Below are 14647 nucleotides of genomic sequence, written 5' to 3'. Positions count from 1 at the left end.
GAGAACTGTGACTCTCTGTGGTGGGGCCTGGGCAACCCTTTGAAGTAATGGCCCCTGCTCCCTTAAGTCCACAGGTTTCTGAGAGAGCCTGCTAAGATCTGCATGTGGAGAAGTAAGGCCACTTCATGTGTGCCTGCTGGCTCACTAGCCATAAACCACTGAGGAAGTCCAGGATCTTGCTGGGACCCAGACAGCAAAGCAATTTCAAAGTACATAGTGGCCTAATCAGGAAGGTGTGTCTACAAGGAAAGAATTCTCTTTATGTGTGCTTTGGGTCACCGCTCCCAAGAAGAGGGTACAAGGACCTTGCAGGGGCTAAGACCCACACAGCTGGAAGCTGTGGTACTGTTTTACTCGATTTTTTAAAAACTTTCCTTTAACAACTATCCCTCATTTAATAAAGATAAGGGACCAAAAAAAAAAACTTGCTATGATTAAATCTATATTGATTCTAACCCCAATGATATGGAATCTGTGATCATTCATCCTAGGGCTGGGTTAGTTTGCCTTCGATTTATCTACAAAGGAAAGGTTTAGTCATTAACAGTAACAATGTAAATAAGAGGGCAAGGAAAATATGTCCATTACTTAAGAAATTAGTTGTTTGTAAGCACTCAGGACACAAATAATGAATGTGCTAATTAGAAATAAATATTATTTTTTATTAAAGTAGATTCCCCAAAGGACCTCTCCTAGGCAACTGATCCTAAACTCCTCAATAAAAATTATCATATTTATAGCACTTTACATCAACTCTGCAAGATGGGTAAGGCAGAAATCATTATCTCTGCTTTGCAGATGAGGAAACTGAGGATCAGAGAAGTTAAGAGATTTGCCCAAGGTCACACAGCTATTAAGTATGAGAGTCTGGATTCAAACCATGTCTTCATGACTCCAAATCCAGCACTCTTTTTCCATCACAGCACACTATCCCCCACCATAGCACTTAGAAGTACCACATATTGTGTTTAATATTTACTGATTAACTGATCGTGTGAAATTAAGATGGGAAATTTTAACCAATTTCCAAAATTCTCCCCTTTGCCTTTGTTACTAATAAAATAGCCAGTATAGTAGAGTGAGATCACCTTATTAAATCTTTCTCCACTATAATGCAAAAGGTATTTGGTTAATATCCATATCTATGGGTAGGACCATAAAATCAGATCTTTTATGTATTATTAATTTCAGATAACAGATTAAAATTCTGAGCCATATTTAAATGGGCTCACTTAAGTGGTCCTTCCTACCTTTCTTATTCCCACTGTGAACCATAAAGCAAGGAGAAGAAAAATGATAGAGAGTAGAGACCCCCCAGAACATTAAGTGTCCAAAATCCCAGTCTTTTGGCTGGTCAGGGGTCACAGAGAACACCCAGCCCAACCGCTTCATCTTAAAGAAGAGGAGACTAAGGCACAGTGATGAGGCCGTGACTATACTTAGGACTTCCTTTAGTGCTCTTGTCTACCACAATACAGGGCTGTAGAATCATCAGAATGGTCCCTCCCAAGCATCATGGTATGATGGTGATATCTACTGGAACAACATTTACTGTGCCCCTATTGTGGGTTTGTACCTGAATGCTGGTACTCATCCCCAAGGTTGTGCTGTTATCCCTGAAGGCATTTCCACTGCAGGAATAAAGGACATGAACAATTGGAGTGAACAGTCACATACTTCCAACACATTACTGAGTTTTAAATAAATCCCATTGTCTATTAATAAAATCACATCTATTTTTCACAGGACTACAACAGTGAAGAGCTAATATTTACGTGGCACTTAAAATTTGCAAATTACTTGAAATATATCATTTTACTTGACCCTCAAAACAATCCTGTGAGGTAGGTGCCATTATCATCCCCATTTTACAGGTAAGGAAACTGTGGCTGAGGAGTTTAGTGACTTAAATAGGGTCACAAGCTAGTAAGTGTCTTGAGGTGGAATTTGAACTCAGGTCTTTCTGACTCCAAGTCAAGCTCTCTATGTACCATATCACCTTGATGCCAAAAGTTTCTTCTTTCATCTCCTCCCTCAATGAATAATGAAGTTTTTATTTATTTACAAAATGTCTTTCTAATTTCAACTGAACTTGAGAATTCAAAAGTCATTATTCTAATTGTCAAAAAAAAAAAAACTGAGAACAAATCTTGTGTTCCTTTCTTTTTTTTTCTTTTGGTTTTTGTGTGTGTGTGTTCCTTTCTTTAAGTACTTGTACACTTAAAAATTTATCATTTACATGGTCCAGCATTTCCTTTGAGATGAAAGACTTGTTTGGTAACCATTCAAAATAGAACACCGGTGTTGTTTTAATAATAAATCACATTTCTATGGCATTTTAAGGTTTACAAAACACTTTTCTCTAAACAATCCTGTGGTGTAGGTAGTGCAAGTATTATTTCCATTTTTCAGTTGAAGAAAATAACTCAGAGAAGTAAAATCTATTTGCTAATCACATTAAAGCTAAGTCAGTATTAAAATCAGAATTTGAACCCAGGTCTCCTGAATTGGTCTAATGCTCTTTCTACTCCACCATGCTGCTAGAAAGAAATATATTCATTACTATATTTATTGACTTTGATGCTTTAAAAGATCCTATGATTCTATTCAAGTAGCCACATATATTAGAGGAAGGACACTATGGCCATCTTCATGACAACAGGAAACTAATCAGCCAGTGATCAAATTTCTGAGGTGAGCCTTACCAAATTTAGCCACAGACATATGGTTCATCCCTGGGACTTTACTTAGAAACCTTTCCAGCTTCATAGGACATTGCAAAGCTCTGCTGTCATAGCCTTCAAGCACCCAGTAGCAGCTCTATACCAAGATGGTACCCTGGAGGAGGACTTTGGTTAAGGTTTGTGTTTTTACTTTCTTTATTATATCTTTCCCCCAAAAAGAGTTCTAAGAAATAAGCCCTAAATTCTTAATTTCATTCACATGTAAGAGTTTACCAGACTATGTGGGCTTGAGCCAGTACAAGGAAACCCTAAATTGAGATTATACTTCCTGTAAAATACCAAAGTACCTGATAAGTCAGAATTTTTTAAAAAGGGTACATGAAGCAGAAAATATGCTAACAAAATCATTTCAATATCCCTTGCCTTTAATACACAGGTATATATGAGTGTACACATGTATATGTAGCTACATCCAATGTAGCTTACAAAGTAAGTTTCTGTAAAGTATATTTGATTATCTTATTGGCTACTCTGATTAAAATGAATTTATATTACAGACTTTAATAACTGTCATTGAAAACTTTTGGAAAGTTTTGGAAAGGGATTAAAATAGGTCCATGGCATATTGGGTACTGTGAAGTTCTTTATAGCTAACTCTCTAGGACTCACAGTTTCCTTTTCTATTTTGTGTAGTTTTTACAATGGCTTAAAGAACTAGGGTTAAAATCAAACTTCTATAAGTAGTTTTACCACTTAACAAATGATAAATCCATTTTATTGCCTCAATACTCATGGTCTCACAGAGGGTGCCTAAGAATAATAAGAACAACCTAGACTTCTCACTTTCCATAGACCCTACCTTGATTTGTGCCTTAAAAGTTCTGACTCACATTTTCCAATAGACAAATAGTAAAAAGTATATGAACAATTTTCAAACGAAGAAATACAAACTATCAACAGCATCAGAAAAATCCATCAAAATTGTTAGCAGTTAGCAATTTTTAAATTAAGGCAACTATAAGGCATTACCTCACACTCTCAAATTGGCAAAGATGGGAAAAGAAGCAAATTGTAGATGCTGGTGGGGCTGTGGGAAGAAAGGCACTACAACTCAATCAACATTTATTAAGCACCTGCTACTAGCCAACTATAGGGCTAAGTTCTGGGAGACAAAAGAGAAAAACAAAATAGTTCTTGCACTCAAGAAGCTCATATTCTACTGGACAGAAATATGAGGCACACAGCTAAGAAAATATAAGATAAAATACAAAATAATTTCAGAGGGGAGTGAACTAGCAATTTGGGAATCAGGAAAAGCTTCCTCTAAGAGGTGTCACTTCAGCTGAATCATAAATGGAGCTAAGGTTTCCAAGAGGCAGAGGTAAAAAGGGAGAGCATGTCAGGCACAGAAATTCACTAATGGAAGTGCTGTGGTTGAACCCCATCATTCTGGGAACCAATTTGCAATTATGCAAGCAATATTACTACTTTTTATCTGGTAATCTTACAACTGGGTTTATACCCCCAAGAAAACTAATGACAGATAAGAAAGGATCTATATGTACCACTCATAGCAGCATTATTCTGAGTAGAAAAAAGGTAGAAACAAACTGTGCCCACCAATCAGAAAATGGCTGAACAAATTATAGTTTATAAACACAAAAGTATTAATGTGCCATGAGAAAAGAATATTAATTCTTCGGAGAAACATGGGAAGACCTATACGAACAGTGAAGAAGGCAGAACCCAAAGTACAATATACACAATACAGCAATGTAAATGAAGAAAACACTAAAAAGCAAAGGAACTCAAGTCAAATAAAATGAACAATGTTTGGTTCAATTTATTAAAACCAAGGTACAGATCTATTGTATAATTATATAGCATACTGTAAAAATGAAAGCAACTTGAACTATCATTCAAATGGTAGTTTTGCTTACCTGTTTTGTTTTTTAATGGAAATTACGGGGTTGGGGGAGTGTTTGTTAGGAAGTGACTGGTGGGGAAAAATAAAATATGTCAAAATCAAATAAAATGTTGTGAAGTACAATTTATAGGCAGCATGGTTTGATAGCTAGATAGCTGTCCTCAAATCCAAGAATACCACCATTCAAATCCCAGCACTGTCATATAATAACTTATGACACAAGTCGTTTAATCTCTCACTATCCTAGGAAGCTAAGACTTTTAAGTTGCACAGTGGATGACAATTTCATTGACAGAGGAAATTTCTTTATCAGGGAGTTCCCTATATTATTGCAATCCCAAGTCCAGTCCCTTATCCCTATCTCTATAAAGTATATAATTTCATAAAAGCTATGACGCAGACTCAAGACCCCATACCCCACTAAAAGTCACCTCTAAGATTTCTTTTCATCTACTCTGTATGAAACTAATAGGTACCTATTTATTTATATGCTATCTCACTCCATCAGAATGTAAGCTCCTATTATTACATTCTGAACTGTTTTTGCTTCTCTATACATCTCTATCATTTAGCACAGGTGCCTGGCACATAATAAGCACTTAAGTTGTTGATTGATTAAAAAAAAAGAAAGTTCTAGCTCTTAAATTTTCCTTTGATAACCATTCATTCAACATATATGAGCATCTAGTCAGGGATGTGTTGGATCCAGCTCCTACCGGTGCAGGAGAGCCTACTGTCAAACTTTTGGTATGAGCAGTTACATGTCAGATATGACAAGCTACAAATCAGGGTTTGACTTACTGCTTTGTGGATTGCCAAAACTTATGAAAGTTAAAGGAAAAAATATTCATAATGTAGATTAAACTTGAAAGTGTTTCCTTAAATCTTCAGAAAGCTGACTGTCAAACATCTGTCAGCACACATTTATACTAGGCACTGTGCAGCATTCAGACATTTAAGGATGACCATGGTCCATTATTTACTTGTACTTTTTGCCATACCTGGAATGCTCAGCCCTGATCCTCTGTTGAATTTTTACCTGGTCTTTAAAAGTCCAATTCAAGCACTATCTCCTCTAGAAAGCCTTCCCTGACTACACTCCCCCCTTTTCCAGCAACGATCTTTTCACCTCTGACCTCACTCAGAATTCTGAATTTTGCTACCACCAATATAACAAACTTAGCCCATATTATTTTGCACAGTGGCTCTTTGTGTATGCTTTATATCCACAATTAAGATTCTGTTCTGAGCAGGGACTTTATCTTCTCTAAACCTCAAACCTAACCCTAGTTCATTGTACTCCATACTGTTGAACTGAATAAAGCAAGGTCTCTGATTTCCAGAAATCTATAGTTATTTAGGGGAAAAATGTGAGACCCAAAAATAGTCACATAACCAAAATGTAGCAAATACAATAGAGAAGGCTGGGCTGATTAGAGAACATTTCACAGAAAAGATACATTTTGAGCTAAGCTTTGAAGAAAAGGTAGGAAACTTTAAAGAAGAAAAAGGGGAAAGGAAGAACATTCAAATTTAAAAGGAAAGCATGAGTAAAAGTAACCAAAAGCTGTTCTTTTGGCAAGCAGATCATTTTGACCTAGACTAGAGGATTCGTGTAGGGAAACAGTGGAAAACAGCACCCAAAAGGCATGTTGGAGTTGGACTGTGGAAGGCTTTGAATGCTAGATTAAGGTATCCAGACTTTATCCACAAGGCTGAAAAGTCATTCATAGATCTCAATTGCCTATAGGATAAACTACATGAGTAGTATTAAACTGAGGATGGTCTCTTCTAAACTTAAATGGAATGGCACACACTCTCAATTCAATGACTGTCTAGTGATTATTAGCTGAGTTGGGGGCCTTCATACTATGTGGGGAAAAAAAACCCTAGGCATAGGGTCCTACTAGGAAGGAAAAAGAAGCCAGGTTCAGAGGCAGATTTGGAGTCTTTATTTTGCACGAAAACACAAGGCTCTCTTAAGGAATAACTTCTTTATTTGCAGTGTAAATAACTTTTTAAAACTGCAGTTGCTGCTAGTTGTGGGTGTCTGATGAGCTCTCGAGCTCATCAAAGTTGCAGTTCGTTTTCTGGAAATGTGGACACAGGAGGTGATTAAGGACTTGAAACCATATTTCTTACCTTTTTGGGTTGATCTTTCTCTTCTGCTTGTGGCTCACACCAGGAGGATCTGTAGGCGCCTTCCCCCTCCTACAGGGTACTCCTCTCTTCTTCTCTGGCTCTGAAACCTTTTCACCAGACACTCTCCCTGCACCTATTGCCCGGGACAGCTGAAAATACCAGTTGTATGGTCATCACAGGGCTCAAAGCCTTGGAGAACTCCTGAGCCAAGTGATAAAAGCTTAATCAGAAGCTTAAGTCAAGGTGCTCTCCACAGCCCGATCCCATGTCTTTTCCCTCCAGTTGATAAATGGGCTCAAACTCATTTTGCAACTAGATAAATTAAGGTATATCCACATACAAAAAGTAGCCTGAATTTCATGGGCAATTATGACTCTAGTTGGTATAGAATTCCTGTGAACCAGAAGTGTCAAACTCTCACCACCTGTAAAATTCTGAGTAAAGCCTGAACTAGATTAAAATGTAATTGGGAAATGTTTAACAAAAAAAATATATAACACAATCTATATGATGTTACTTTGTGGTTTTCTAAGGAAATATGCAGCCATCAGGGATCTGTTTCTATTTGAGTTTAATACATAGTCTAGACCACTATGGTAAACTGGGTTCTTTAGAGTAGAAATTTAACCTCTGATAATGAACCAAAGACATAATGAAACTAGGCCAGGCCTTTCCTCAAACTTTTGGCAACCTATTCCTATTTCTCTCTCTCTCTCACCAACCCTTCACTGACTACCTAGTTAAAATGCAAAAGAGTAAGGGAAAAATTAAGTGTGTAGTAATGGGGAAAAGGGAGAATAGAGAAACACTCTAGACCAGGGGTGGGGAACCTTTACCCTCAAGGCCACACGTGGTCCTCTAGGTCCTCAAGTGTGGCCCTTTGACTGAATCTAAAGTTCACAGAACAAATCCCTTAATAAAAGGATTTGTTTTGTAAAACTTGGACTCGGTCAAAAGCTAGGATCTAGAAGGCCACATGTGTCCTCGAGGCTACAGGTTCCCCACTCCTGTCCTAGACCTAGCTTAACCTTTCCCAAACCACATGATGGCAGTTATAAGAAACTATGCTAAACCTGTGTAATGCGAATGTAAATTTTAAAGATCTTCCCTGCCCCTAGGCTAATGTGCACCTGAAGCCTGGGGTGGGAGGCTTGTTTTTCAGTAGATACTTCTTGATTGGCCAGTGGGTCAATAAGGTTGTTACATTCTCTGAGCCAGGAGAAGGCTATATAAGCCCTGATGTGTAGCTTTGTTTTGGGACTCACTTTGAGAAGTGTTCTGTGATTTGATCTGAATTCTGGGAAGCCGTTGTTGAGAGTCCCCCGGCTTTGAAAAACCCAGAATGTGGAAACCCAGATGTTGACTGGGTATGGATGTAATGGTTGGACAGTTTGGAAATCTGTCTACTTGATGTTTCTGTCTTGATAATTATGCCTGTATACTTTGAGGTTCAGGGTGCTGACCTGTTCTCCTGAACAAGGTAAACGATATATGTCTGACTGATTAAAGTAAGCTTGTTAACCCATTTTGAGTTGCTTTCCTTTAACAAAGCAGATCCAAGAACCTGTGGTAGCTGCAAACCCTGAGGACGCTTGGGGTGCTTGCTGCTACAACCTGGAGACCAAGGCCTGGGGGGAAAAAAAGCTGGTTTGTAGACATTCTCTATACAAGATCTAGCGCCCATGTAAAAAAGTCCTATGCTGTTAACTCAGACCCCAAACTGGCTTGGAACATTAAGAAAGAACATAAGTGTGCTGTGTCTCCTCTCTCCATTCTGTCACACCCTCCCAAAATGGAAATATGACCCTCATAGACACAATCTTTGAGCTAGCAGGGACCTCTTCACTATTCCTATCTCTAATTTGTAAAAATAAAAAATCATGCCTAAGTATGCCCTAGGTCTGAGAGGTGATGAGATTGTAAGGACAGCATAGTAAGCATCATGGTTTAGTGAAAAGGGGCACTGAATTTGGAGTCCAAGGATCTGGGTTTGAATCTTAGTTCTACATGATCCTGAGCAAGCTGACTGTGCCTCAGTTTCCTCATCTATAAAATGAGGGGTTCAGATGGCTTAGAAGGTCCTTTTCAGATCTAAATCTAAAATCCTATAAATCTCTCCTAAGCACTTAGCACACTATAATTTGCATTACGGTTATCTTTATACTTATTCCCTACCCTTTTTAAACAAGGAGTAAAGGGGGAAAGGGTTGTCATCTTTTTCCAACCAGCAACCAACAAAGAACATCCTACATATGTCAATTCTTCAGTAGACCCAGCACTTCATCAATATGGGTACTCTCCCTTCTAGGCAGTCAGGTGGTACAGTGGGTCAAGTGCAGGGCCTGGTATGATAGAGTACTGGGTTCAATGACAGCCTCAAGTACTTAATAGCTGTGTGACTCTGGGCAAGTCACAGCCTCTGTCTGAAGTTTCCTCAACTGTAAAATGTAGGGGAATAATAATGACACCTCTCTGGTAGGGTTGCTGTGAAGATCCAATGACTTATTTGGAACGTGTACAGTGCTTGACATACGTTATGTGTTAATAAATGCTTGTTCCCTCCCTTCCTTTTCTCCCCCTTATGCTAATGCAACTTTCCCACAACTTAGTAAGAATTGCTTTGTGACCAAATTCTTCTTGTGAATAATTAATTGCCTTGTCCCCAGTCAGGCCTGTTTTAGAAGACAGACACACAGACAGCTGACATGCTTGGCAAGGCCTTCCATTTAGCTGGCATGGCCTTCAAGAACCCAAGGTCACCTCTAGGCCATGAGGAGGTCTTAGAGAAGATTTCCTAGGGAGAACTCTGCACAAGGTGGGCCTTTCATAAATGTTTCCTGAATTTAATGAAACACTAGGTGTCTGGAGACCTGGGTTTCTCATCTCTGCTCCACCAACACACTTTTTACCTCTGAACAAGTCACTTCCCCAACCTGAGGCCTAGTTTAACTATTTGTAAGATGAGAGGGTAAGACTAGACACCCTCTAAGGGTCCTTCGGCTCTGATATTCTATGACTGGGGCCATGGTCAGATAGTTACCTTTTGTTTCTGCTGCCCCCATGACAGTGAAGATACCAGAGTTTTCAGGCTTCCACTTGCCAGTCCATAGGTGACTGCCTGAGTCATGTTTTTCACATCGAGAAAGGAAAAGTCCCTCCTGGATCTTGCACCTTCTTCCCCAGAGTTATTGTCACAAATGTGCAAGGAAGAATATACCGAGTGAGCCTTCTCCTTCTGTTCTGCTGGCAGAGGGAGGCTCCTGCTGAGGCAGCACCATGTAAGGCGAGGCTCAGCGCTTAGGGAGGGGAAGGAGCCCCTGGCCCCCGAGCTCCGAGGGTACCCTGAGTATGAAGTCAGGCTGATTTGGGGCCAGGCAGGGGAGTCTTGGTGCTGAGCAGGAAGAGCATGGCAGTAAAAGCTTTCAAATGAGTGGCATATGCTAGCATTCTCCAGTGACCTGGGAGAGCCCTCCAAGCCTCCTGGAGGATGCCCCTGGCCGTGTGAGGAAGTCTCACACAGCTCCCAGCCCTGAAGCAGCTGTTCAGAAGCACCCCAAGAAGACACTCTTCTTCCAGATGTGGACGTCACCAACAAAGTGGTGCTACCTGAATGGAGGTGGCGGAAGCGCTGACCCTCACTTTTAATGTCAGTCGCTATGAGAAAGCTGCTCGTGTACACAGAGGCAAAAGAAACCTTCTTCTCAGGGACCTGTCTGGAGTAGCACGTGGTTCTGCCTGGTGTCTCGGCTGCCTGTGCCTTAGCAACTGCTGTGTCTCCAGTCTCTGCTCCCACATCTCCTGGCTGCATGTGTCTAGGACTCTCACTGCCACTGGATAGCTCAGTAAGGATGCTGATGGAGTGGGCGGGTCTGGGAGACAAACAAGATGCCAAAGTCATCGTGGATGTTACTCTATTAAGCTGCAACTCCACCCCACCTGCTGGACATTCGGTCTGGGGGAGAGAGAAAGGCCCAGCAAGAGATTCAACCTCATTTGCCTTTTTGCTGCCTCTGAGGGACATATTTTCCTGCTCCTTGCCTGTGGTAACTGATAATTCTGTTCGAGTCTCCTCTTGAGGTAACTGAAGGATGTACTTTGGAGAAAATGCATTGTCTTTCTGAGGAATGGTCAGCCCAGAAGCTGTACTGGCAGCTGTAATCAAAGAAGGGAAATGACTTCCTTCTGGGGGCTCAGGACCCCTCCGGGTTCCTACAGCTGCAGAGTCACAAAAAGAAGAATGTTTGGAGTGTTTTCTGTTTGTCAATCCAAGCCCCAGAATAGCAGAAAATGATGCCAATGACACATTCTCTGCATCTGAGACAGATGGTACGGTCTCTCCTGCACCACCACCCTCACTGCTGTCCTCTCTCTCTGAGATACCTTCAGTACTCCTGCTGCATTCACTTGGTCTGGTGTCTAAGCCACTCTCTCCCTCCTGGGCTTTATCTGTCCTAGATTCTGAGGAGGCAGCTGGGGAGGAGCAATCTAGCATTTTACTCCCCTCCCCTCCCGATTTCAGGAACACCCAATTCTTTTTACTACTCAGTTCCTCTACCTTCAGTTTTTTTCTCTCAGATGGGAGCTTTTCTGACTCTGGCAAGGTTTTGCCAGGGCTACAGCTGTGCAGCCTCAGAACCATTTGGGTCCACTGACACCTTTCCTTGTCTTCCCCATCACTGAGAGGAATGGCTTCCTGATCTAGGATAAAAGTGGGAGAGTCTTGTGAAATGGGAGTGAAAGACTTCCTATCGTCAGCACTGAGAGTATGGGGGCCTGGTGTGCTGGCTTCCCTTAGCATCTGGTGCACCACTGCTGGCTTGCCATCTGGAGCTGGCAAAGGGTTCTGGCTACCTATGTGATTAACCATATTGGAGGGGATGCTACAGCTAAGGGTGGGAGAAGACCCAGCTCTATTCACTCTAGGATGGGCACTGCTTCCTATCAGCTGAGATGTTTCCTTGTGTTCTGTAAAACTACTCAGATTCTCAGACAATGAAACTGCCTGGGTTTGCTGATGCCCCACAGAGTCGGGCTCTGTAACTTTTGCCCCTAGAGGAGACATGACCTGGGGGTTCAAAACAACATCCCCACATGTAGCAGCCCTGGTATCTCTGGGCCCTGCCATGCTCTCTCCACTCTCAGCCTCTTTTGTGTCAGAGGCCAGGTTTCTCGTGTCACACAGCCTTGTTTCCCTCGGCTTCTTGATACTTTGACTGTTTTTCATTTTCTGGTATATTTTCTTAAATGTCTCATCCCCATACATCTGCCACTTCTCCTGGGAGAACATCTTCAACTTTTTTTGATTGAATTTCTTTCCTGCCACCTTGCACCTCACAGAGGCCCCCTCCCCACTCAGTTTTTTCCCACCATTGTGATCTTCTGTGGGTGTCTGGTTTTCAGTGGGATGACTCAGGGGCAGATCCTCAACTGCAACTTGTCTGACCAGGGCCCGGGGGTGACTGCTGGGGAAATCCACAGACCTAGGTACAGAACCAGAACTATCACCATGCAGAGGATGTGAGGATCCAGGACTTGGGGGCTGCTTTGAGAGGCAAGATGCCCAGGGGTTCTCTGCCCTCTCCTGGAAGGTTCTGCTGCCTTCAACAAATGGCAAGGAATTGCTCCTTGTGACAGGTACACAATCCACGGTGGTGGAAAATTGAGTAGGAACTGAGTGGAAGAAGAGAGGCTTGGATTTTTCAAGGGGAGTATATGTGGATTTGACAGAGCATAATGTAATATTCTTCTTCCGGGTGGTATTAAGGGATCTGATGTCAAAATGGAAGGAATCCTTGTAAGTATAAGGCATAGGGAGATCAATACTTCCCTGCTTTGAGAGGATGGTCTTTCTGGGCCTGACATTGTCCAGCTGGGTGTCGTCCACCACGGCCTTGTTGTGGGAGATGAGTTTGGAAATGTGCTCCTCTAGCTTCTTTTTCTCTAGCATCAGGGCAGCTGCTCTCTCACCAAGGTGGACCTTGGCACCGGTTGGTGCCATTCCTTTTGGAAGCCCAGGGGCGTCATTCTCTGACTCCACACTGTGCTCAGACAGGCTATGCAGGGGACTTGCAGACAGAACCTGCTGCTCCACACTGTCAGACCGTGAGAGGTAGCCTGAGTCTGTGCTCTCACATTTCTTCAGTTTGCCTTCAGACACCTTCAAGTCCCACTGCTTCTCACAGTAGGTTGCTTGCTGTCTTTGCAGCTGGCTATGTTTGCTGGCTGTTGGAGAGCGCTGTTCCTGCATCTTCCATCTCTGGGGCATGCCTGCTAGCAAAAGCCCTGGGGAAGCCCTGTGTGGAGGTTCCAATGGGGCCTCCTTGTCTGAGGCCCCAAGAGTGGACCCATGACCCGGAGAAATCTCAGGTTTCATCTCCAGACTCTTGAATGAAAAAGAATTCAAAGCAGAAGCCCCCATCTGCCCAGTGCCCAGAGTATTGGGAGAGGCAGTGATTTCCAAAGTCCTATCTTCATCTCCCACATCTTCTTTTTCCTCCCCGCTCTTCTCTGTTTTGGAGGGCTGTGGGAGGGTTTCTCCCAGCCTGTCACCATCTTCTAGAAGGCTGCTGCTGTCAGACTCTGATGACAGTCGAGTATTGTTGATGTGTGTCTGAGTCCTTCTGTGCTTGTACAGATTGCTCTGGGTCTTGAAGGCAATGCCACAAGTGGTACAAGGGAAAGGCCTCTCTCCCGTGTGGGAACGGATATGCTTCTCAAGCACACTGGGCTTTAGGCAGTCCCGCCCACAGTGCTGGCACAGATACTTTCCTGCATTCCGGGACTTCCCCGGGCTTCCCAAGGTTGTACTTGAACAGGAGGCAGCAGGGGACAAGACAGGTAGAGCACCCACAATGTTCACAGTCAAAGTCTGGCTCTGAGGCTTCCTTGGCTGGGATGCTTCTGTTCTCTCTGAGTGTAGCAATGGGCTCAAAATTAAGGGAAGGTTGCTGCTATCCAGGCTGAAACTGCCACCACTGGCTACCAGTGAGTGACTTGGCTGGAAGCCTCCAGCCTGAACCGGGTGATACAGTGGGATGGTAAGGGCCTTCAGATACACTGTCGGAGGCAGACTTTGTTCAGGTTGCAAGATGACAGGGCCAGTGAGATGTGGTGACGTCTGCTTGCTATGAGAAGCCTGGAGGCACAGGGTCTGTACTGGCTGATTTGTGGCTGGTGTGGCTGAACAGCTGGCTGGGGGCACCTCCATCTCACGTCCTCTGGTGCATCCCAGGAACTGGAATGATCGGCAGGCAACAATTACAGACACCTGAGTTGACAAGAGAAATGTAAAATCATTGAATTTCACTGCTGAAATATACCTTAGAGATGAACCAATTCACAGAATCCACTGCATGTCAGGGGGGGTAAAGGACCTTAGAAATCAGCTAGTCCAACCCCCTCATTTTATAACTGAGCAAACTAGAGACCACACAGGGGACGCTGCCTGCCCCAAGGATAGAAGACAGATCTGTGACTTGAGCCCAGATCTCCAGACTGCTAACCCAGCGCTTCTTCCCACTACACTATCCTTTATATTCACAGACCATCTATAGCACAGCTAGAGCAGGAACCTTGGGATCTCAACTCCTCATTCGGGGCTCTTTCCATCAGTGCCTCCTCCTACCCCAACAAACTAAATCCATCTCCATCTCTGCATTTTTACTCGTGATGCTCCTTTTGCATGGAAGACCCTTCTCTCTTCCCCCTTCTCAAATTAGTCTGGCTCAAGTCCAACCTCCTCCAAAAAAGCCTGGTGAAAATTCTTTCCAGTGAATTCTAGAACCACTCACTGTCTTCCCATTCATTTAGAATTTTTGACTATTCTCCCTTCCACATCATTCAATAAGTATCTGTGGAGCACTGACTATATGCCCAGTACTGTGCTATGTGCTAT

The 14647-nt window shown here is 42.6% G+C and overlaps 1 protein-coding gene across 1 annotated transcript in view; it reads right to left on the bottom strand.

Annotated features, from left to right (window-relative positions):
• ZNF831 (zinc finger protein 831) overlaps positions 1 to 14016 on the bottom strand; it is a 61522-nt gene extending 47506 nt beyond the window's left edge. Inside the window, exons 1-2 of the mRNA XM_069072493.1 lie at positions 9794 to 14016; positions 6754 to 6902 (exon numbers count right to left, since the gene is read on the bottom strand). Of these exons, the coding sequence (XP_068928594.1) occupies positions 6754 to 6902; positions 9794 to 13960 (4316 nt within the window). The 5' untranslated portion in view covers positions 13961 to 14016. The remainder of the gene's footprint in view (positions 1 to 6753; positions 6903 to 9793) is intronic.
• Positions 14017 to 14647: the final 631 nt, after the last annotated feature.

The sequence above is a fragment of the Petaurus breviceps genome, unplaced genomic scaffold (genome assembly GCF_028583685.1).
Source record: "Petaurus breviceps papuanus isolate PSGF00001 unplaced genomic scaffold, PetGlider_PUasm1.0 90847, whole genome shotgun sequence".
In the NCBI taxonomy this organism is placed as follows: domain Eukaryota; kingdom Metazoa; phylum Chordata; class Mammalia; order Diprotodontia; family Petauridae; genus Petaurus; species Petaurus breviceps.
This window is presented reverse-complemented; position numbering and strand designations above follow the sequence as displayed.